This window comes from Martes martes (genome assembly GCF_963455335.1).
Source record: "Martes martes genome assembly, chromosome: X".
NCBI classification, from domain to species: domain Eukaryota; kingdom Metazoa; phylum Chordata; class Mammalia; order Carnivora; family Mustelidae; genus Martes; species Martes martes.
The window spans coordinates 44,341,219-44,366,863 of NC_137897.1; the positions used below are offsets into that span (position 1 = coordinate 44,341,219).

At 36.5% G+C, this 25,645-nt stretch overlaps 1 protein-coding gene across 3 annotated transcripts in view; it reads right to left on the reverse strand.

Annotated features, from left to right (window-relative positions):
• The window catches only part of WNK3 (WNK lysine deficient protein kinase 3), a gene marked incomplete at its 5' end in the record, with an annotated part of 124,485 nt that overhangs the window by 48,773 nt on the left and 50,067 nt on the right, over window positions 1-25,645 (reverse strand). For all 3 annotated transcript variants that reach the window (XM_080795167.1, XM_080795166.1, XM_080795165.1), the window contains one exon: window positions 7,959-8,020. In XM_080795167.1, coding sequence (XP_080651293.1) covers window positions 7,959-8,020 — 62 coding nt within the window. The remainder of the gene's footprint in view (window positions 1-7,958; window positions 8,021-25,645) is intronic.

Sequence of the window (25,645 nt, forward strand, 5' to 3'; positions counted from 1 at the left end):
GGAATAGTATTCAGCCATAAAAAAGAATGGAGTCTTGCTATTTTCAATAGCATGAACAGATCCTCAGGATATTATTTTCCTCTTTATATTTCTCATGTTAAGGAAAATAAGTCAGAAACAGAAATAAAAATATCATAATATGTAGAATTAAAAAAACAGACTCCTATATACAGAGAATAGATTAATGATTAATTAATTGTTGCCACAGGTTGCCAGAGGTGGGAAATGTGTTGAGCAAAATGGGTGAAGGCAGTCAAAGATATAAACTTCCTGTTATAAAATAAGTAATTCTTGAGATGTCATGTACATCATGGTGACTACAGTTAATAATACTATATTGTATATTTCAAAGTTGCTAAGAGATTAGATCTTAAAAGTTCACAAGAAAAAAATTCTGTAACTATGTATGGTGATAGACGTTCACTACACTTACTGTGGTGATCATTTTACAATATATACAAATATCAAATCATTATGTTGTGTATTTTAAACTAACATAAATTTTTATGTCAGTTATACTTCAATAAAATAAATAATAAAATAAAATACACTACAATTCTGGTAAAAAAATGAATGATATTAAAATGGTTCAATGTGATTAATTTTAACTAGTTATATCTTGCAGGTTCATATCAGTATGATTATGAAATGGCAGCTATCTTTCAGTTTATCTGTGTCAGGACATTTTTCAGCATTTTCTTTAATACGTTTGAAGATACTTCAATAAATACAAAATTTCCAATAAACACATTTAAAAATTAAATGAAAAGATCTGTTAGCACCAAACACATATCTTTTAAATTAATTTTTAGGTAAATTCCTTTCTCCTGGAAACTACCCCTGAAATATTTATATAAAGATATGAAAGAAGATATAAAAATAACTTTTAAATTTTTCCTATGTTCGTGTTTAAAAAAATTATATAAATTCTACATGTGGTAGAAGGGGGCCCCTGGGTGGCTCAGTCGGTTAAGTGTCTGACTCTTGGCTTCAGCTCAGGTCATGATATCAGGGTCCTGGGTTCAAGCCCCACGTAGAGCTCCACACTCAGTTGGGAGACTGCTTGAAGATTCTCTCTCTCTCTCTCCCTCTGCACCTCCCCCCACTCACTTTTCCCCCTCTCTCTCAAATAAATAAATCTTTAAAAAAAAACAAGTGGTGGAAGGAGATACATTAATACTGCTCTCAGTTTTTTAATATACACAAAAAATAATAGTAACAACACCTTCAAAAGATAAAAGGGACAGAATTCTAGTCAACGGGGCTATTTCATTCGCATTTCAAAGTAATCTTAAAACACCAGTTCAGGATCTGGGACAAGATGGCAGAAATTCAACTCTCTCTGTTCTTCCCACCTCTTAAGTCCAACTAAATAGTGTGGAAATTAAATAGAGTAGACAATCACAGCTAGATACTGAAGGATGAAAATATGAAAGTGGACTGGCTAGGGACTACCAGGACTCAAAGAAAAACAAAGCAGTTTGGCATCTCCCAATTACCCACCCAGTGACAAGATAGTCCAGGCTCATGTCAGTGTCTCCTGACTCTCGGCTCAAAGGCAAAGGCAGCAAGACCAGTGGTCTCCTGACCCCCAACCCAGCAGAAGATAGTTCAGGGTACCCTTCCCTCCCCTAGTAAGATTACAGGGAGCTCCACCAGTAGAACGTGGCCTGGAGTTCTGGCCTGGGGCAGCAGCAATGGGGCCCAGTGGTGTCAGGTGAACCAAGCAAGGTGAACTAGTACTACTAGTACTAATACTACAAGGACTCTGAAAACTAAGTTGTCATTAGAACCACAGCCCACAAAAGTAGATCAGAACCTATGCATCTAAATAGGGTAACTGTCCGCTAAAATACAGTATTTAAATATGATCCAGAGTCTCCCAAAATAATATCCCAAATGTCCAGAAGACAAATGAAAATTCCTTATCATACCAAAAGCCAGGAAAATGACAATTTGAATACAAAAAGACAACCAAGAGATGCCAACACCAGGATGAATCAGATACTGGATTTATCTGACAAGGATTTTATTTTGTTAAAGATTTTATTTATTTATTTATCAGAGAGAGAGAGAGAGAGAGAGAGAGAGAGAGAGAATGAACAAGCAGGGGGAGCGGCAGATAGAGGCAAAAGCCAGCTCCCCGCTGAGCAAGGAGCCCCAGTGCTGGACTCGATCCCAGCACCCTGGGATCATGACCTGAGCCAAAGGCAGATGCTTAACTGACTTGCCACCCAGGCGTCCCTATTGATGAGGATTTATTTTTTATTTATTTTTTTAAAAGGATTTTATTTATCTATTTGACAGAGAGAGAGATCACAACTAGGCAGAGAGGCAGGCAGAGATAGAGGGGAGGAAGCAGGCTCCCTGCGGAGCAGAGAGCCCCATGCGGGGCTCAATCCCAGGACCCTGGGACCATTACCTGAGCTGAAGGCAGAGGCTTTAACCCACTGAGCCACCCAGGCACCTCTTGATAAGGACTTTAAAGCAGCCATCATCAAAATGCTTCAATGAGCAATTACAAATATTCTTGAAGCAAATGCGAAAACAGAAAATCTCATAGAAAAATAGAGATATTAAGAGAGAAATAAGGAAAATTATAAAAATAAAGTACAATCACAGGAAGTGACATCACCAAGATGGCAACATAGGTTGTTTCTGCCTTTGCTCACAAGAACAACTAATAACTATTCAAGAACAAGACACCACTGAAAGATTCCTAGAACATGGGGGTGTGACTGAAGCCATCCCTCTGCACCATAGAGACCAAGTCAGACTGGATTAGAAGGGTAAGAGAAGGGGCACCTGGGTGGCCCAGTCAGTTGCATTTGACTACTAATTTCAGCCCAGATCATGAGATCTAGGCCTGAGTCGAGCTCCATGCTGGGCATGGAGCCTGCTTAAGATTTTCTCTCCTGGGGCACCTGGGTGGCTCAGTGGGTTAAAGCCTCTGCCTTCGGCTCAGGTCATGATCTCAGGGTCCTGGGATTGAGCCCCACATCAGGCTCTCTGCTCAGCAGGGAGCCTGCTTCCTCCTCTCTCTCTGCCTGCCTCTCTGCCTACTTGTGATCTCTGTCTGTCATATAAATAAATAAATAATCTTTAAAAAAAAGATTTTCTCTCCCTCTCCCTTTGCCCCTTCCACCTGCTCATGCTCACTCTTTCTCTTTCTCCTTCCCCCCTCTAAAAAAAAAGGGGGGGTAAGAGAAGTGGCTATACATTGGCCACATTGCCCCTACCCCAGGCCATCATAGTACCTGAGCCTCTAATACCTTCAGTGGGAAAAGAGAACCTGGCAGGGGGACAACCAGCCCTCACTCAGCATTGTGGGTAGCTTTGTGGGAGTCCCTATTTTGATCTCACACTACAGGCATCGCAGGAGAATCTGCAGGGCTCAACCACTGGGAATATGAGTATGATAGGGAAGGAGGGAAGGGTTTGCAACAGGACAACAGATGGTTCCGTGGCAGACAAATTCATACCTGTAGTGTCCAAGTAGTAATCCCAATGAGTGGTTTTGCTCATCTGCAGAATCAAGTTGGGGGCGTATTCTCACTAGTAAGATATCATTGTTGTTTTATGTGCATTACCCTAATGACTAGTGATATTGAACATCTTTTTACATACCTATTGACCTTTTGTATATCTTGTTCCGAGAAATGTCTATTTGGGTCCTTTGCCCATTTGTTAATTGGGGTATTTGTCTTCTTGCTATTGAGTTATAGGAGTTCATTATATATTTTGGTTATTAACCTGCTATCAGATACATAGTTTGCAAATATTTTCCCATTCCATAGGTTTTCTTGTCACTTTGCTAATGGTTTCTTTTGTTGTGCAGAAGGCTTGTAGTTTGGTGTTGTCCCACTTGTTAATTTTTTATTCTGTTGCCTGTGTTTTAGATGTCAAAACCAAGAAATCATTACCAAGACCCATGTCTAGGAGCTTTATTCCTGTGTTTTCTTCTAGGAGTTTCACGGTTTCAGGTCTTACATTTAAGTCTTTAATCCATTTCAAGTCAACTTTTGTGAGTGGTGTAAGATATGGATCCAGTTTCATTCTTCTACATGTGAATATCCAATTACCCCAACCCCATTTATTGAAAAGACTGTCTTTTAAGTATTCTTGGCTCCCTTGTGAAATATTAGTTGACTTGTACATGCTTGGGTTTATATCTGGGCTCTTAATTGTCCTCCACTGACCGGTCTATTTGTTGTTATGCCAGTATGATACTGTTTTAGTGACCATAATTTTATAGTATAGCTTGGAATCAGGAAGTGTGATGTCTCCTGCTTTGTTTTTCTTTCTCAGGATTTCTTTGGCTACTTGGCTACTTTTGTGGTTCTATATACATTTTAGGAGTACTTCTTCTAGCTCTGTAATAAATGGCACTGGAATCTTCATGGGGATTGCATTGAATCTATCTATGGCTTTCAGTAGTGCTGACATTTTAACATTAATTCTTCTAAGCCACGAACACAGAATACCTACTCATTTATTTGTGTTTTCTTTGATTTCTTTCACCCATATTTTGTAGTTTTCAGAGTAGAAATCTTTCCCTTCTTTAGTTAAATTTATCCCTTAAGTATTTTTGTTGTTTGGGATACTACTGTAAATGGGATTGATACCTTTTATCTCTTTTCTTCCCTCACTGCTCTAAGATTTTTAATCTTATGTTGAATAAGAGTGGTGAAAGTGGGTACCCTTGTTTTGTTCTTGATATTCAAGGAAAAGCTTTCAACATTTCACCATTGAGTAAGATGTTAGATATGGATTTACCATACATAGTCTTTACTATATTGAGATATGTTCCTTCTGTGTCTAATTTCTTAAGAGTTTTTACCATGAGGGACGCCTGGGTGGCTCAGTTGGTTAAGCGGCTGCCTTCGGCTCAGGTCATGATCCCAGGGTTCTGGGATCGAGTCCCACATCGGGCTCCTTGCTCAGCAGGGAGCCTGCTTCTCCCTTTGCCTCTGCCTGCCTCTCTGTCTGCCTGTGCTCACTCTCTCTGACAAATAAATAAATAAAATCTTAAAAAAAAAAAAAAAAAAAAAAAAAAAAAAAAAGAGTTTTTACCATGAATGTTTAATTATGTCAAACGCACTTTTTACATCTACTGAGATGATCATATGATTCTTTTATTTCATTCTATTAATATGATCATGAGTCATTTCTTTCAATCAAATCATTAATTTGCATATGCTGAACCATCCTAGTATCCCAGGGATAAATACTACTTCATTATAGTGTATGATCCTTTTAATTCGCTGTTGAATTCAGTTTGCTAGTATATTATTGAGGTTTTTGTGCATCTATATTTATCAGGGAATAGGCCTGTCATTTTCTTTTCTAGTAGTATCCTTTTCTGGTTTTGGTATCAGTATAATGCTGATATGATAAAATGAGTTTGGGAAGGTTCCCTCCTCTTCACTACTGTGAGTTTGAGAAGGATTAATGTTAATTATTCCTTAAGTATTTGGTAAAAATCACCAGTGAAGCCATCTGGTCCTGGGATTTTACTTGTTGGGAATGTTTTGATTACTGATTCAATCTTCTTAATAGTAATTGGTCTATTCAGATTTTCTATTTCTTCCTGATTCAGTCTTGGTAAATTGTATGTTTCTAAGCATCTATCCATTTCTAGGTTGTATAGTTTGTTGGCATTTAGTTGTTCATCATAGCTTCTTTTGATCCTTTGAGTATCTGTGTTATCAGTTGTAATTCCTCCCTTTTCATTTATAATTTTGTTGCTTTGGGTTCTTAATCTTTTGTCTTTGCTTACTCTAGCTAAGGGTTTGTCAATTTTGTTTATCTGTTCAAAGAACCAACTCTTAGTTTGGTTAATGTCCTGTTGTTTTTCTGCTCTCTATTTCATTTCTTTCTACTCTAATCATTATTTCTTCTGCTAACTTTGGGCTTAGTTTGTTCTTTTTCTAATTCTTTAATACGTAGAGTTAAGTTCCTTATTTGCGATCTCTCCTACGTCTTAATGTAGACATTTATTACTGTGAATGTTCCTTCTAGAAATGCTTTTGCTGCATCCCAAAAGTTCTGGTATGTTGTGTTTCCATTTTGTCTCAGGAATTTTTTAAATTTTTAAAAATTTTGTTTATTTGAGAGAGAAAGAGAGTACGAGAGTGAAAGAGCATGAGAGAGAGCACGTGTGTACACAAGCTGGGGAAAGGGGCAGAGGGAGAAGGAGAAACAGACTTCTCAATGAGCAGGGAGCCTGACACAGGGCTTGATCCCAGGACCCTGAGATCATGACCTGAGCCAAAGGCAGACACTTAACCAGCTGAGCCACCCAGGTACCTCTGTCTCAAGAATGGGTATCTGCAAACTGAGCTCTAGAAATACTGCCTCACACCTATTAGAATGGCCATTACCAAAAAGACAAGATAACAAATGCTGGCAAAGGTGTGGAGAAAGGAGAATGACTGTGTAGTTAGTGGGACTATAAATTGGTGTAGCCACTCTGGAAAACAGTATGGAGGATCATCAAAAATTAGAACTAGAACTACCATATGATTCAGCAATTTGATTTCTGGGAATATAACCCAAAAAAACAGAAACAGTAACTCAAAAAGATACCTGCACTCCTGTTTTCATAGCAGCATTCTTTACAATAGCCAAGACATGGAACATGGAAACAACCTGTCTGTCCATTGATGGATGAATGGATAAAGAAATTGTGGTGTGTGCACATGCACACACACACACACACACACACGACTATTATTTAGCCATAAGAAGGGGAAACCCTACCATTTGCAGCATCATTAATGGACTTTGAAGGCATTATGCTAAGTGAAATAAGTCAGACAGAAAGACAAATACTGTACAATCTCATAAATTTAAAAAAAAAAACCCACACAAATTCACAGAAAAAGAGATCAGACTTGTGGTTACCAGAGGCAGAGGGTGGGGAGAGGGAAAACTGGAAGATGGTCAAAGGGTACAAACTTCCAATTGTAAGATAAATAAGTACTAGGGATATAATACATAACACGATGACTATAGTTAACACTGCTATATGAGATATGGGAAAATTGTTAAGAAAGGAAATCCTGTGAGTTCTCACCACAAGGAGAGATTTTTTTCCTTTTTTTTCTTTTCGTTTATTATATTTAGATTAGAAAATGGATGTTAGTTGAATCTATTATGGTTATCATTTCACAATGTATATGTAAATTAAACCATCAAGATGTATGTCTTAAACTTATACAGTGGTGTATGTCCACTATTTCTCAATAAAACTGGAAAAAAGTATAATCATAGAGATAAACTCATCAAATGGGCACAATAGCAGAATGAATAGGAGAAAGAACCAATGAACTTGAAGAGAAAACAATAAAACTTATCCAATCTGAACAACACAGAGAAAAATATTAATTTCCAACTACCAGATAATAACACAATTATATACCTGGTTATACCTAATATCTTTAGATTAGCAGGACTTTTACTCTAAATTACACTATTCCTTGTTTCCTTTTTTTAACCCCTTTAAGCTTTTCTTAGTGTTCTTTTTTTTTAAGATTTTATTTATTTATTTGACAGACAGAGATCACAAGTAGGCAGAGAGGCAGGCAGAGATAGAGGGGAGGAAGCAGGCTCCCCACTGAGCAGGGAGCTCAATGCGGGGCTCGATCCCAGGATGCTGGGATCATGACCTGAGCTGAAGGCAGAGGCTTTAAACCACTGAGCTAACCAGGCGCCCCTAAGCTTTTCTTAAGAATGGAGTATTATAATAATGAAAACAAGAAAACAGTCAATAATTTAACATCCCATATGATTATTAACATTAAAAAAGTAAAAATAATACCTACTATTTTATTGAACATACACACAAATAGAAAAAAACAGAAGCTTCTCTAATCAAGATTCACTAAGCACCCATTGAGTGCAAATACTTCAAAACACTCTCATTGTTTTGATGGTATGAATTTGAAGATACTCACCTTCTAACTAAATCCGGTTTTAGAAGAGTTGCTTGTTCAATTCCAACTGCCTGGGATACGGGCTGTAAATAGTACAGAAATAAAACTTGTTTTAACAACAAACTTCAAGTTAAAATGCAATCTGCTATTATTTCAAAAAAACATGGTTGTTACATTTCATATTTTGGTTACCATAACAAACTAGGTAGAATGTCTACATTACTGAATGTTAGCTGTTACTACCAAAGATAAAGAAAAATAAAATGTAGCAATATTCATATTCATCAATATTTTATATCTTTGTGTTTTTTTCAATGGAAAACATTGACATTCAGCTTCCAGTCTTGATTGTAAAAGCAGTACTAAAAGGGAGAGTTGCTGCCATTTCAACAAACAGATAAAGGACTCAAGCTTTAACTTGTGTGCTCTGGCTTTTTCTTGCCCTCTTTACACTAATCTACTGACAACTATCCCTCTGACGCATTAGTATCAGCAGCTGCAATACTGGACCTCTAAGAAGGAAATTGCCAACTATGTTGGAAAACAATTTTAAACATTTATCTAATCCACCCTACATATTGCCACTGGTCCTTAAAATGCAAATCTATCAAAATTTTATCTCTTCCCTACCCAGTTTAAACCCTCTATGATGGTTCCCCATCTCTAAGGTTAAGTTCCTTCGGATGGCAAAGTCCTCAATGAACTGGTCCCTGCCTCATTCTCAGACTCCTCTACTTGAAGCCACACTGAAATGTAGCTCCTCTGAGTGAGTTGGGCTCTTCCACGTAGTGTGACTCTACTTATATTCTTTTATCTTCCTGGACTATTTCAGCTCCTCCTCAGTCCTGCCCATTCTATGGACAGAACTCCTATATACAATAAGCCTCTATTACAATAGGTTCCAGACAAACCAGGAAAACCACTTTGGGTACTCTTTTAAAAAAAACAACATATACCTTAGCTCTTATCTTGTTTTCCAAACTATAAGGGATGAAGGTTTCCTGGAGAAATGACTGATTCCAACACTGGGGCAAAGAAAGCACAAGATGAGGCTGGATCATCTTGTTATCCCAAAAAGTAAAGAACTGCTCAAAGAATGATGGGAACATATCAATAATATACAGGAGTCAGCTTGAAGGGGTTCCTACTGCCCCAATATGGGACATTTGGGCATCAAGATAAATAGTGATAGTAACAGAATATAACCCACTCAATAAAATAAGAATACATGAGTTCATACTGATACAAACAAATAAAGTTTTTACAGCACAAAGCCAACTAATAAATATAGGGAATGATGAAATCAGAAAATCATCAATGGGTGATAAAACCAGAGTGTAAAATTTATGTAGTTTCAAAATATCTCTCCACAGATTACTTATTAATTACAAAAGCAAAAATAAGGTCACTTTATGGTTAAAAAAAAAAACAAAAACCAAAAAACTATACACAGCAGCCTCCATCTTAACCAAAGAATTAAATTTAACCTCAGCATTAGTGGGACAAACTGACATCACATGCCTCCTAATACGATGTGCAAAGAACACCTCATCACTTAGATGGTATTCCTAATAAAAATGTATAATCTGAATCTGAACAAAAGCAGACTTCAAACAGACTCAAATTGAAGGACATCCCTTTTTTTTTCTTTTTTCTTTTCTTTTTAAGTAGGGTCCATGCTGGGCTTGACCTCACAACCCTGAGATCAAGACCTGAGCTGAGATCAAGAGTCAGACACTTAACCGACTGAGCCACCTAGGTATTCCAAACTGAATGATAGTCTACAAAATAACCAACCTTGGAGCACCTGGGTGGCTCAGTTGGTTAAGCATCTGCCTTTGGTTCAGGTCATGATCTCAGGGTCCTGAGATCAAGCTCTGCATCTGGCTCCCTGCTCACAGCAGGGAGTCAGCTTCTCCCTCTGCCCATCCCCCAGCTCGTTTTCTCATAAATAAATAAAATCTTCAAAAAAACCCCCAAATAACTAACGTTTATTCTTCAAAAAGGTTAAAGACAAAGAATGGTTGATTAAAGGAAACAAAAGAGACAACACAACTAAAGGCAGTGCATGATCTTCAATTAGATCCTGAATCAAAGAAGAAAAACTGCCATGAAGGACATCATTTGGGCAACTGGTGAAATTTGAATGTGGACAACAGTTTAAACAACAGTATGATATTCATATTAAATTCCTTGAATTTGGTCATTGTACTGTGGTTTAAAAAGATCCTTATTCTTATACTGAAATATTTAGGAATGAATGGGCATCAAGCTGTCTACAACTAGCTCTCCCACGCTCGAGAGGGAAATCAAGTGGGCATAAATGCGTAGATGGACAGATGAATGGATGGAGGATGGACGGAAAGAATGACCGACCAAGAAATCGATGAACCATCATCTGGGATTGCCTTTTATCATGTCCCTCTTTAACATGTATGCTTAATGTCTGACTCCAAGGACTCTGATTTATCTTTGTATTCTCAGTGCCTCTTAACACAATGTCTGGCACATTTTAGGCTTCTAATAAATGTTTTAAGATAGGAAGAAATAAGAAAGAAAACAGTGACATAAGAAGGACTGTGCCATAAAAATGTTCATGATCCAGTATTACCATTCCTGGACATAAAGCCAGGAAATAATACAAAGGGAGAAAAAAGTACATAATATGAAGTTTGTTTCATAGTAAATACTGAATAAATGGTAGATATCTGTGTTTTAATTGTGGTATTACACAAAATAAAAACTGGCACGAATAGAGGATGAGTTAGGTAAATATAAATAAGTATTGCACTATCATGAGGCCATTGAATACTGGAATTCTGAAGGCCGAGTAAAGGCAGGGGAAACTACTTCCCAATGAATGAAAAAAGTAGAAAACAAAAGTGTACATACCACTTACGCATATGTTAAAAGCCTAGAATACTATAACAAATATTATAATCACTGCTATGTTAAGGAAATAGCATTCTAGGTGATTTTCCCTATTTTCTTACTCTACAATGTTACTACATACATTTTCTAATTTAAAACTTTGAAAGGATATCAAATACTAAGTGTATAGGAAAATAGGGATTTTCATAAACCACTGGTGGGACTGTAAACTGGTTACACCTTTCTGAAGGGTAACTTGACAATCAATGAACGCATCAAGTCTTAAAAACATCTATCAATGACATTTCTAGAAATTTACCCAAGGATATAATTAAGAGTGTATACAAACGAAATAAGAGTATATAAAAAGATTTAGCTTTAAGAATGTTCCTCACAACATAGATTATAATCACAAAGTACAAAAAAATTAGACACTTGTTTCCCTTACTTGTTCCACTAAATAAATACTGCTATATCCGTAGTAATGGGTATTACGTAGCCCCTTAAAAATTTGTTAAAACATACAAGATAACACTATAAGTGAAAAAAGATTATAAAGGAATATGTATACTATGGTTACATTAAAATTACATGTATATATAAGCATATAAAATGGTCTGGAAGAATACATAATAAGGTATTAATAAGCTTATCTATAATCATCTTGCATTAGTAATTAAGAAAAAAATAAATCCAACTTTCTCGGGGCAGGTCCCTATTATTTCAATACACAACATTATAGTCATTTTAAACAAAAGTAAAAAGGGAGCAGTTCATTAAATCTGAAAGACATCTAAAAAAATAGCCTAGCATTTATTTATAAATAATAGCTTTGAAACTCCTCAAAATATTATGAGAGAACTTGATTAGAAGCTACCATATAAAAAAGACAAACTAACTATTAGCCATGATTCTAAGGACACAAAGTAGCATTAATTATAAGTTGTTATAAAATATCATTCCAGATTATTGTTACAGTAACTATGTCTTGTTTCTCCTTACTTAATCCATAGGATTTGCCTCCAGATTTATGTATCAGGACACCATGTCACTGTTCTATCCTGCTGGGACTCAATATAATTCTTTTAAAATTTCTTTAATACAACCATTTGTTAAGCTGGATACATCTTATTGAATCTTGTGTGTTTGAGAAAAAGAAATCTCATTGCCAAAATATTTGCTTTCAGTGTTTAAACAGTGATTATGTTAAAAAGCTAATTATCTAACCTGCAATTAGAAGCTAATCTAATTTGTCCAGGAAAAAATTTCAGTATGGGCTGACTAGGTTGGAGGGGAAAGGGAAGGCGGAAAATGATTCCTTGTCCTTGTTTCTCAACTACCCCCACCTTAAAATCCAAATGAAAGACAGGCACCAATCCCCTTTCCTAATGAGCCCTTGATAATCTGGATGTCTGAGACCTTGATAACTTGCTAGCAAAGTTCAATAATACTGAAGTACCTCTGCACACATGCAGAATAAGGACAAGGCCAAAAATGAGAAGCAAAATTAGGCTTGGATTCCATGGGCCACACCATCGCCTCCTCCTCTCCATTTTGATACCTAAACCACTCTCTTATAGTTTCTAGACCTTTCTCACCCATGATGCTGTGAGCTATTCGAGGGAAGAGATTAGATCTGTAAAATGTATCACAATATTCCCAGTGCCTAACAAACACCTGAAATAGGAATAGATGCTCAATAATAGTTTTTCATTATTATAATATTCTCATGTTATTATTTTTATTTTTATTACAGCAACACACCATTCACTATTAAGCATTTATTAAGTGCTAAGCACTTCATATACATTATTTAACTAAATTCCACTCTTATGACAACTCTGAGCAGTAGGTATTGTTATCTTCATTTTACGAATGAGCAAGCCAAAGTTGTAAGTGATGGAAACAAAAACTGCATCAGTAAATGGAAATCAATGAATAGACAAATGATTCCAAAGAGTATTGAGGACCAAAGACCATGTGTGCACACCACAAAGGCTTTCTGTTAGTTTTGTTGGTTCCTAACCCTCTTTCTACTTTACTTACTTTATCATTACTTGCCCTCCTCCCACCAGTGATTCTCAGCCCTGGATGCAGTTTATAATCTCCAGGGAAGGAGAAGAGGGAAGAAAGAGAAAGGAAACAAAAAAACAAGAAAAGAAACCTTTAAACATTCCATAAACTGCCTCACTGTATTCTCAACACTACAAACCATGTCTCTCCTATGACGTGCTTTTTTTTAACAACCACTATTCATTAAGCACTTATTACATGCCAGGCATTTCTTACATATATCTCCTAATTCTAATGAGCCTACAAGACGGCATTTTCTCTGATACAATGAAAATTTTCCAAAAGTTGAGTATCTGTTCAGTGAAAACCTATATATCCATCACTCACAGTCTACGGCACTTTATTATAATTGTTTATCACATGTATATCCACCAATCCATCTCATGTTTTACATTTCAAAGTAAGGTGCAAATCCAAGACAGGCATTTTAAAGTGTCATTTGGCAAATGAAAAGAATCAGAGCTAAAATAAATTAAATAACTTTCCACAAATCGTAGAGTAAATAATTCAAAGAGACATTGTTCAAACTCAGGTCTAGTTAAAGATACAAACTGCTCAAGACTATATGTATTATGTACAATAGATGAATAGATAAAGAAGATGTGAGATACACATACACACACACACACACACACACACACACACAGGAATACTATGCAGCCATCAAAACCCCCCAAAATCTTGCCATCTGCAATGACGTGGATGGAACTAGAAGGTATTATGCTAAGCGAAATAAGTCAATCAGAGAAAGACAATTATCATATGATCTCTCTGATATGAGGAATCTGAGAGGCAGGATGGGAGTAGGGGGAAAGGAGGGAAAAAGGAAACAAGATGGGACTGGAGAGGGAGACAAACCATAAGAAACTCTTAATCTCAGGAAACAAACTGAGGATTGCTGGGGGTGCAGATAGGGTGGCTGGGCAATAGACATTGGGGAGGGTATGTGCTATGGTGAGTGCTGTGAACTGTGTAAGACTGATGAATCACAGACCTGTACCCCTGAAAAAAATAATACATTATATGTTAATAAATTCTTAAAAACACTACATGTATGATGTATATACCTGTTTAACAGTAAAATCATTGTTAATTTAATTTTAAAAAATTATCAATGTATATGTCCGCTTCCATATTTTTATAAAGAACCCTTTGGGGCACCTGGGTGACTCAGTGAGTTAAGCCTCTGCCTTCAGCTCAGGTCATGATCTCAGGGTCCTGGGATCGAGCCCCGCATCAGGCTCTCTGCTCAGCAGGGAGCCTGCTTTCCTCCCTCCCTCTGTCTGCCTCTCTGCCTACTTGTGCTCTCTCTCTCTCTGTCAAATAAATAAATAAAATCTTTTTTTTTTTTTAAATAACGCTTCATCTATAAAGTCACTGCTTATCTAAGCCCAATTCCTGGCCAAGCCAAGATTCTAAATAATGAAATTTACTCCAAGAAATAACTGATCCACAGAACAGTTCCATGGATAAACTCACATAAAGACACACAAGCTATTAAACAGTCAAGGAAAAAAAGATGAAAACACATCGGCACACAAAATATTGACAGGCACTAGTGACAGAAACTAGGAGGAAGATCCATTAATTGTAAGGCAGGTAGAACTATATAAAAGAAATAAAACTACCTGGGCTTTACTCCAGAGCCTCCCTAGGGAGCACCTCATGAAAGGGACCTAACTGAAAGTCAACTTATACCTCATACTTTCTCCTTATTATCTGTCCCTGGTTGAGTTATCAAGGGTCTGTGCTGACCATCAAATTGATCAGACACTGCTCTTCCTGCAGCCTTCCAAGCTTTTTTTAAAAAAGATTTTATTTATTTGTCAGAGAGAGAGAGACTTAGCAAGCAGGGGGAGGGGAGGCAGAGGGAGAAGCAGGCTCCTTGCTCAGCAGGGAGCCTAATGTGGAACTTGATCCCAGGACTCTGGGATCATGACTTGAGCCAAAGGCAGATGCTTAACCGACTGAGCCACCCAGACGTCCCAACCCCCCCAGGCTTTCTACAGCTACTTGGAGAGAGCAAACAACCCTGGTTTTTTTTGGTTTGTTTGTTTGTTTTTTAATGATAGGAGTGAGAATTCATATTGGAGATAAAAAGGAGAGAACTGAGCCATTTGGCGTTCTGGGAGGTAGAGTCCCTACAAGTAAAGTCAAATCAGCAAGGATGTAGAAAGGAAAAATTTTGGTAGCCATACATATTGAAGATGGCAATCTTAATACATTTGATTATTACAAGCTTTGGAGAACACATTATGGGGGTAAAAGTAAACTACATCTTACTATAGAACCACAGCAGATCAATGCCTAATAATACACAGTATATATCTCCTTGTCCTTAAACTGCAGACCTGTGGAAGGATTTAATCATTACGCAAAAGGACAACAGAAGTCAAAGAAAATCTACATGAAGTCAGAGAGTTAGGCAGGGGAGTCCAGATCCTAGCGGGGTTTCAGGCCATTGAGTACTGTGCTTATTAGCCAAATCTGGGGTACTTCAAACATCAAATAAATTATGATAATATTATATCACAACCTATTTAGTAATATAAGGCTATATGAGTTCACACTCGAAATAAATAAATAAATAAATAAAGGAGAAGAGTCAACTAATAAATATAAAGAGGCATGATGAAATTAGAATATCAAAAAAAAGAAATTAGTATATCATCAACAGATACTTACATTAGTGGGTGAAAGTTTTGATGATAAAAGGGATATTTACATAGTGTCAAACAGCTCCCTGCAAATAACTCAAAAATTATAAAGGAAAAAATGGCAACTTAATAGTGGAGAAGTCTTGCAGGCCCTACTTGAACCAAGTAATAAAAGTTGGTATCACCAATATTGGGACAAACTGGCAGGCCTCTTAATATGATGCCCTGAGCAGAACAGCACGTCACTTACATGGTATTCCTGACCAAAATCCATTATTTGAATCAAATCATGAGAAAACTTCAAACAAATATAAACTGAGGGATAATCTACAAAAAATTGGCCTGTGCTTTTCAAAACTGTCAAGAAAAACAAAGAAAGGCTAAAGAAATATTTGAGATTAAAGCAGACTAAAGAAAAAGACAAACCACCACCCCCCAAAAACCTTGATGAGGCACTTCACAAAAGAAGATATTTGAGTCTTGGGCACTTGGGTGGCTCAGTGGGTTAAGCCTCTGCCTTTGGCTCAGGTCACGATCTCAAGGGCCTGGGATCAAGGCCTGCATCTCGTTCTCTGCTCAGCGGGGAGCCCGCTTCCCCCTCTCTGCCTGCCTCTCTGCCTACTTGTGATCTCTCTCTCTCTCTCTGTCAAATAAATAAAAAAAATCTTTTAAAAAAAGAAATGCTAAGGTTTAACATTTCTTTCCAGTAGCTGAAAATGAAACCATCTAAATGGATGTCTGATTAGACCACGATGTCAAATGAAAAGAAATCCATCTTAACCACCAGAAGTATTAATTCACTAGTACTAACACATCACACTAGAGAAGGTAAGAAATGCTGACCTTAGCAATAGATAAATATCAGAATAAGTGATTTTCCACATTATTTGAATAAAATGATCAAAACCATCTAAACTCATGATTCATTTCCTGTCTCTTATATAACCCTAGTCCATTGCTAAATGGAAAAACAAAATGGACAAATAAGAGCAGATATTAGTTGCCCACCTAACAGAAGTTCATTATCAGTTTGGAAGTCCTGATGCAGCAACAAGAATGATAAATATCAACAAAGAATCCTTCTGCCACTGAGGGCAGGCGGATAGAGATATCTACAGATATTCTTATTAATTTATTAAACAAATATGTAACAAGCAACTATTTGTATCAAACACCATGCTAGGTGCTAGGAATTAGAGGTAAATAGTGTACAGACCTCTGCGCAAAAAAATTTCAGTTTTATTGGGGAGACAGACACAAAATATAAGCACAGTTTGCTATCTGACCAGACTGAAGCTATCTCTTTCCTCTACCTCAGCAGTAAAATCACCCAAATATCAGAAATTCACTCCATCCCTTTCTCATCAACTCTCTAGGGTTTACTGACAGGACTATAGTGATTACCTAACTTAAGTGAATTTTGCAATGACAAAAATTAGGAAAGTGAAGTTCTACTTCTTATACCTTCCTCCATCCCCAGCAGTTACCAATGAGAAGTGCTGGACAATGGGGTGCCTGGGTGGCTCAGTTGGTTAAGCAACTGCCTTCGGCTCAGGTCATGATCCTGGAGTCCCAGGATCAAGTCCCACATCGGGCTCCCTGCTCGGCAGGGAGTCTGCTCTCATAAATAAATAAAATTAAAAAAAAAAAAGAAGTGCTGGACAAATGTTTAAAAAAAGAAAAAAAACCCACAACTGCCTGAAGGTATGACAGAGCAAGCAAAAGCAGGTAAAAACAGGTAAGAAGGTGACAGCACGGGAAAAAAGGAAGGACAGTGGGTGAGTTACCATTTTCATGGCTTTTCACCTGAAAGCAGCTAAAAATCATAAGAAAACCCCAACATTCTAATAAGATTGAAGAAATAGAGGAAGGAATTGGGAAGGAATAGTATTCCAGACCCACAAAGCTCCTAGTGCTCTACCACGCAGCAGAAAAAGATGCAGGCCAGATGTCTCCTAACACTTTACCTAATGGCAGAAGGCAACCCAAGTCATTATGTCCTCACCCTCCATCCAGTTGCAGAGAGCCATACAGACCCCTCAACTCCTGACCAGCAGTAGACAGTGACCAGGTAAGTGTTGGAAGAGATCAAGTATGAAGGGTACCAGCATCAGGTGGCCAGAAAAGAGGTCAGGGAAAATGCCCTCCAGCCTTCAGCCCAGCATCCACCACTCCTGAAACTTGGCAGCCCAGAAAAGCCCCTTCTGTTACTGCACATAGCACCAATAGGGACCCAGGAAGAGCTCAACCAGAGAGAGCCAGAAGATCAAGTAGTCCAGAATAGCACTGTAAGAGTTCAGGAAACTAAATTATCATTGAAACTACAGCCCACAAAAGAAGGATAGAGTCTACAGGCTAATTAGACTTACTAGTGCAAGTCTTTGCTAAACTAGAAGATTTAAATATGACCAAGTCTCCAATCATAATACCCAAAATGTCCAATATACAACAAAAAAAAATATGTTCTATGAAGAGAAAAATCGTAACTCAAATGCGAAAAAACAACTCACACCAATACTGAGATAAATCAGATGTTGGAATTATCTTATAAGGACTTTACAGTAGCTATCAGAAAAAGAACCTCAATGAGTAATCACAATTTCTCTGGAAACAAATGAAAAAAATAGAAAACCTCAGGGAAAAAGTAGAACTTGTAAGAACTATACAGAAATTATAGAATTGAAAAATATAATAACCTCAATAAAAAAAACTAACTGAACAGGCTAATTAATAACCTGGAAAGGACAGAAAATAGAATCAGTGAACTTCAGTACAGATTAATAGAATTTACTCAGTTTGAATGAGAGAGAAAAGAGGAAGAAATGAACAGGGTCTCTAAACCTGTGGAAAAATAATTTTTAAAAAGACTGAAAATTCATGTAATTGGAGCCTTAGCAGGAAACAAGAAAGAATATGGACCAGAAAAATAAATATATTTTAAAGAAACAATGGCTGAAAATTTCCCAAATTTGGCCAAAGACATAAAACAGACATATGAAGCTGAGTGAACTTCAAAAAGGACAAACCCACAGAAATCCATAGCAAGATACATCATACTTGTAAAAATAAAATTTTAATAACAACTACGAAGTAATGACACATTACTGTTAGGGGAACATCAACATGCATGGCAGCATATTTGACATCTAAAAAAAGGAGGCCAAAAGGAGGGGCATAACATTATTCAAGTGCTGAAAGAAAATAATAATTATTGATGAATTCTACATCCAGCAAAATACATATTCAGAAGTGAAAAAGAAAAAAATATATACTCAGACAAAAGAAAACTAGGAGAATTTTTCAGAACTAGATCATTAAACTTATAACATATACCTGAGACAATTTTATTTTAAAAGTAGGAAGGGTAAGGGGACCTAAATGGAAGAAAGGTTTCAATAGTTGACTTCAAGTAGTAAAATGTCCATACCAGCAAGAGTGTGTCGCTTACATATATAGAGAGTAATACCTAGAGCAACCACTAAGAAAACTCTACAGCACAAGATATTCAAAACAGTATAAAGAAAACAAGGAATACTAAAAAAAAAATGCAAGTAACTCACAGGAAGGCAAGAACAAAGAAACAGAGGAAAGAGAAACACAGGCAAGAAACAAAAAGCAAATGTTAAAATGGCAAACTTAAGTCCTAAGGTATCAATAATTATTTTGAATGTAAATGGTCTAAATATACCAAATAAAAGGGAGACACTGTCAGAGTGGATATATATATATATATATATTAAAAAAAAACAGCTGGATGCTTTCTACTAGATGCTTACTTTAAACACAACAAGATAAATAGGTTGAAAGAAGAAAGAAAGTAAAAAAGATATACCATGCTAACATTAATCAAAAGAAAGCAGGAGTGGATATGTACTATCAGATAATGCATACTTCACAGAAAAGAAAATTACTAGTGATGAAGAGGGATATAATTTAATGATAAAAAGATCAATCCACTAAGAAGACATAGCCATCCTAAATGTGAATGCATGAAACAAACCTTCAAAATAAATGGGAAAAAAATGACTGAGCTAAAAGGAGAAATATATAAATGTACAATTATAGTTAGAAACTTTAGCATCCAGGGTGCCTGGGAGGCTTAGTCAGTTAAGTGTCTGCCTTGGCAATGATCCCAGGGTCCTGGAATTGAGCCAGCCCCACATTGGGCTCCCTGCTCAGTGGGAAGTCTGCTTCTCCCTCTCCCTGTTTCCTCCCCTCAACTCTCTCTCTTTCAAATAAATAAATAAATGTTAAAAAAAAGAAACTTCAGCATCCTACTCTTAGCAATTGATGGGATCTCTATACAAAATTAGCAAAGATACAGAAAAATGTCAGATTAATATCTCCCATGAATTTCAGATTAAAAAATCCTCAATAAAATATTAGTAAATGAAATAAAACAATGTATACAAAGAATTATATATTATGACCAAATGAATTTATTCCAAGGATGCAATGATGTTTCAGCATTTGAAATCAATGTAATCCACAATACCAATAGTTGAAAAAAATCACAAAATTACACTAATTAACAAAGAAAAGTCAAATTTTCTTAGTAAGTCAGGAACAGCCACCAGGCACTACTTCAACTTGATAAAGGGCATGCATGAAAAATCTATAGCTTTCATCATTCATAATGGTCAAAGACTTACTATTTTCCTCTAGGCTTGGGGAACAAGGTAATAAGGATGTTCATTCTCACCACTCTTATTATGGAACACAATATTAGAAATTCTAACCCAGGCAATAAAGGGAAAATAAGAACTAAATGTCATATAGAGTAGAAAGGAAGAGATTAAACTGTCTCCATTTTGGAGATTACATGGTTGTCTACATAAAAAAAATCCTAAAGGGCTCCTGGGTGGCTCAGTGGGTTAAAGCCTCTGCCTTCGGCTCAGGTCATGATCCCAGGGTCCTGGAATCGAGCCCCGCGTCGGGCTCTCTGCTCAGCAGGGAGCCTGCTTCCCTTCCTCTCTCTCTGCCTGCATTTCTGCCTTATTGTGATCTCTGTCTGTCAAATAGACGAATAAAATCTTAAAAAAAAAATCCCAAGGATTCTACCCAAAAAACTCTCCTAGAACTAATTAAGCTCAGCAAGGTCATAGGACACAAGATACACACACACACACACACACACACACACACACCCCAACTTCATTTCTATGTACTAACAATGAACATGTGGAAACTGAAATAAAAAGGAGTACCATTTATAATCTATCCAAAGAAAATTAAATACTTAATTAAATACTTAAATTTAACAAAAGATGTTCAGGATATTGAAAATTACAAAATGCTAATGAAAGCAATCAAAGAAGACTTAAATATATGGAGAGACACTGCATTCATGCACTGGGAGACTCAATATAGTAAAGATGTCAATTCTCCCCCACATTCATATATAGGATTAATAAAATTACTATCAAAATCCTGGCAAGATTTGCTGTAAATATAGACAAGATTATCCTATAATTTATATGGATAGTCAGACATCCTATAATAGCTAAAATAATCTTTAAAAAAGAACTAAATTGAATTTAAATACAGAATTAAAAAGGGAAGACAGTGGGAGAAATCACTTTACTCAATGTTAAGTCTTTCTATATAACTACTGTAATCGAGATCTACATAATTAAGAGAGAAATAGAGTCATAAATGAATTAAACAGAATAGAGAACCCAGAAAAAGACCCACACAAGTATACCTGGGTGGCTCAGCTGGTTAAGTGCTTGCCTTTGGCTCAGGTCATGATCCCAGGATCCTAGGATCAAGTCCCATGTCAGGCTCCCTCCTCAGTGGGGAATCTGCTTCCCCTTCTCCCTTTGCCCCTCCCCCTGCTCCTTCTCTCTCTCCCTCTCTCTCAAATAAATAAAATCTTAAAAAAAAAAGATCCACACAAATATGCTCAACTAATTTTTGACAAAGGCATAAAAAGAGATTCAATGGAAAAAGGATAGGCTTTTCAACAAATGATACTAGAGCAACTGAACATCTACAGGTAGAAAAAAAAGAAAGAAAAAGAAAAACCCTCAATCTTAACCTCACACCTTATAAAAAAAATCAACAAAATAACACAAATCACCTAGATCATAAGTGAAAACCATAAATTAAAAAGCAAAAGAAAATCTGCAGGATCTAAGGCTAGGCAAAGAGTTAGATTTCAAATCAAAGACACAATCAATACCAAAGAAATTGAAAAACAGGACCTCATCAAAATTTAAATTAATTTGTTCTCTTAATTTCTTTTTTTAAAGATTTTATATATTTATTTATTTGTCAGAGAGAGAGAGAGCACAAGCAGGCAGAGGGGCGGCCAGAGGCAGAGAGAGAAGCAGGCTCCCCACTGAGCAAGGAGCCCCATGTGGGACTCTATCCCAGGACCCTGGGATCATGACCTGAGCCAAAGGCAGCAGCTTAACCAACTGAGCCACCCAGGCATCCATGTTCTCTTAATTTCTTAGAAAATGTTTATGCTTAGGGGCGCCTGGGTGGCTCAGTCATTAAGCGTCTGCCTTCAGCTTGGGTCATGATCCCAGGGTCCTGGGATCCAGCCCCTGCATCCAGCTCTCTGCTCAGTGAATCCTGCTTCTCCCTCTCCCACTCCCTAACTTGTGTTCCTTCTCTCACTGTGTCTCTGTCAAATAATAAACAAAATCTTTAAAGAAGAAAAAAAGAAAAATGTTTATGTTTATATAAAGCAAAAATTATAAGACTGCACTGTGTGGTTTATGATGTATGTAGGTATAATATATAATAATTACAGCTTAAAGTCTAGAGGGAATAAATGGTTACATCTTTCTTATATTTTATATAATACAATATTAAATAAACTATTAAAGCCATGTAGAAACTGAAGAATTAAGAATTTAAAATAAAATCCCTTGAGCAACCACACACAAAAAAAAAACACTGAAAAGGGACATGAGAGGGACGCCTGGGTGGCTCAGTTGGTTAAGCAGCTGCCTTCGGCTCAGGTCATAATCCCAGCGTCCTGGGATCGAGTCCCACATCGGGCTCCTTGCTTGGCAGGGAGCCTGCTTCTCCCTCTGCCTCTGCCTGCCACTCTGTCTGCTTGTGCTCACTCTCACTCCTCTCTCTCTCTCTGACAAATAAATAAATAAATCTTAAAAAAAAAAAAAAAGAAAAGGGACATGAGAAACTTTGGAGGTTTGGAAAATGTTCAGTATCTTGACTGTAGCATGTATCTGTCAAGTCACTGAATTGTGGGCTATAAAAGAGATATGCAGTTTTTTGTTCATAAATTATACCTGAACAAAGTCGTTTAAAAATGGAAAGATCCATAACTAACATCATACTTAATGGTGAAAGACTCAAAGCTTTCCCACTAAGATCAGGAACCATACAAAGATGTCCTCTTTCACTACTTCTGTTCAACAAGACACTGGAAGTTCTAGAAAGAGCAATTAGGAAGAAAAAGAAATAGAGGGCATCCAAATTAGAGAGGAAAAATTATGACTATCTCTATTCCTAGATGACATGATCTCATATACAGAGAATCCTGAAGAATTCACATACAGAAAAACTATTGGAGTTAATAAACTTGTTTAGCAAAGTTAGAGTATAAGAGCAACACGTGAAAATCAGTTATAGTTCTAGACATTAGGAATGAATAATCCAAAAAGGAAATTAAGAAAATTCCATTTATAACAACACAAAAAAGAATGCTTAAGAATAAACTTAAAAACGCAAAGTAATACATGTATGCTGAAAACTACAAAATGTTGCTGGAAGAAATTTTTTTATTTTAATTATTTAATTTCTTCCAATCTTTTTCTATAATTTTTAATTTTTTATTATCTATAATGTATTATTAGCCCCAGGGATACAGGTCTGTGAATCGCCAGGTTTACACACTTCACAGCACTCACCATAGCACATACCTTCCCCAATGTCCATATGTTGCTGGAAGAAATTAAAGAATGCTTAAGTAATGAAAAGACACCCCATATTCACGGATTGGAAGACTTACTATTATTAAAAGACAATAATACTAAAGGCAACATTCAGAGTTAACACAATTAAGCTCTATTAGGTGGATTCTAAAATCATATGCAGGGGATCCAGAAGAGCCAAAATAGTCCTGAAGAAAGAAAACAAAGTTGGAAGAATCATACTTTTATGGTCAACTGATTTTCAACAACTGTGACAAGTCAATAGGGAAAGAATAGTCTTTTCAACAAATGGTGCTAGGAAATTTGAATATCCACATAAAAAAAAATTGGACCAATACCTCAAACTATATGCAAAAATTAACTCAAAATACATCAAAGACCTAAATTTAAGAGCTAAAACTTAAACTTTTAGAAGATCAAACATAGAAGAAAGTCTACATGATATTGGATTAGGCAATAGTTTCTTAGATATAGCATCAAAAGCACAAAGCAACCAAAGGAAACAGATAAACTGGACTTTATCAAATTAAAAAGTTTTAAACTGCAAAGGACACGATCAAGAAAGTGAAAAGACAACACAGTGAATGGGAGAAAATATTGGCAAATGACGAATCTGTTAGAGGTGCATCCAGAATATATATGAAAAACACTTACAACTCAACAATGAAAAGAAAAAAAACAATTAAAAAAGGAGCAAAGGACTTCAATAGATACTTCTAAGAAGAAAAAGGAAGATATGCAAAGGGCTACAAACATAGGAAATGATTCTCAACATCATTAGCCTTTAGAGAAATGCAACGAAACCACAATGAAATATCACTTCACACCCATTAGGATGCTAAAATCAAAAAGACAAGAAATAAGTTTTGAAAAGGATGTGCAGAAATTGAAATCCTTATAACTTGCTGGTAGGAATGTAAAACCATACAGCTGCTTTGGAAAACCTGGCAGTTTCTCAAAAAGTTAAACATGGAGTTTCCATGTGGCCCAGCAATTTCAGTCTTGGGTATCTAACCAGAGAAATGAACGTTCATACAATAACTTTTTTTTTTTTTTAGATTTTATTTATTTATTTGACAGAGAGAGATCACAAGTAGGCAGAGAGGCAGGCAGAGAGAGAGAGAGGGAAGCAGGCTCCCTGCTGAGCAGAGAGCCCGATGCGGGACTCGATCCCAGGACCCTGAGATCATGACCTGAGCCGAAGGCAGCGGCTTAACCCACTGAGCCACCCAGGTGCCCCCATACAATAACTTATATACAAGTGTTCATAGCAGCACTATTCACTACAACAAAAAAGTGGAAACAACCCAAATGTCTATCAATGGATAAATGTATAAAAAATATATCTATACAATGGAATATTATTTGGTTAGAAGAAGGAATGAAGTACTGATGCATGCTACCCCATGGACGAACCCTGAAAACATTATCCTAAGTGAAAAAAGCCAAACACACAAGGACATATATCGTATGATTCTATTTATGTGAAATGACTAGAATAAGCAACTAAATACAAAGTAGATAAGTGAATGGCAGGGGCAGGGGAAGGTGAGGTAGAGAATAAAGAATGACTGCTAATAGATAGGGAGTTTCCTTTTTAGGGTGGAATTAGTGGTGATGGTTGCACAACCTTGTGAAGATACTCAAAATCACTGAATTGTACACTTTAAAAGGGTAAATTTTATGGTGTATGAATTATATCTGAATAAAAAAATGCCTGTATAAATAAAATTGATAGAAACTCTTAAAACACAGAAGGAATATTTGTCTAAAAAGACAACAGAAAAATTAAAACTGGATTCTAAAAAAATTTTTTTTACCCAAAGAAGGCTGGTCATGAGGCATTAAAAAAAAAAAAAAAAAACCAGAGGGGCAAAGCAAAAAAAGAATAAAATGGTATATGTAAATTTAGTCATATTAGTCATATGTCATCATATCCCTGGGCACAGAAAAAGCATTTGACAAAATTCAACAACCACTCCAGATAAAATATTTTTAGTGAACTGGGAATAAAGGGAAATCCTTCATCTGCTAAAGGCTATCTAGAAAATCCTACAGCTAACATTATACTTAATGGTGAAATATTGAGCACTTTTTCCCTTATACCAGGAACAAGGCAAAAATGTCTAGTATCTTCTTGGCTATTTAATATTGTACTAGAGGTCGAGGCCTGGAAATGCAAAGGACCTAGAAT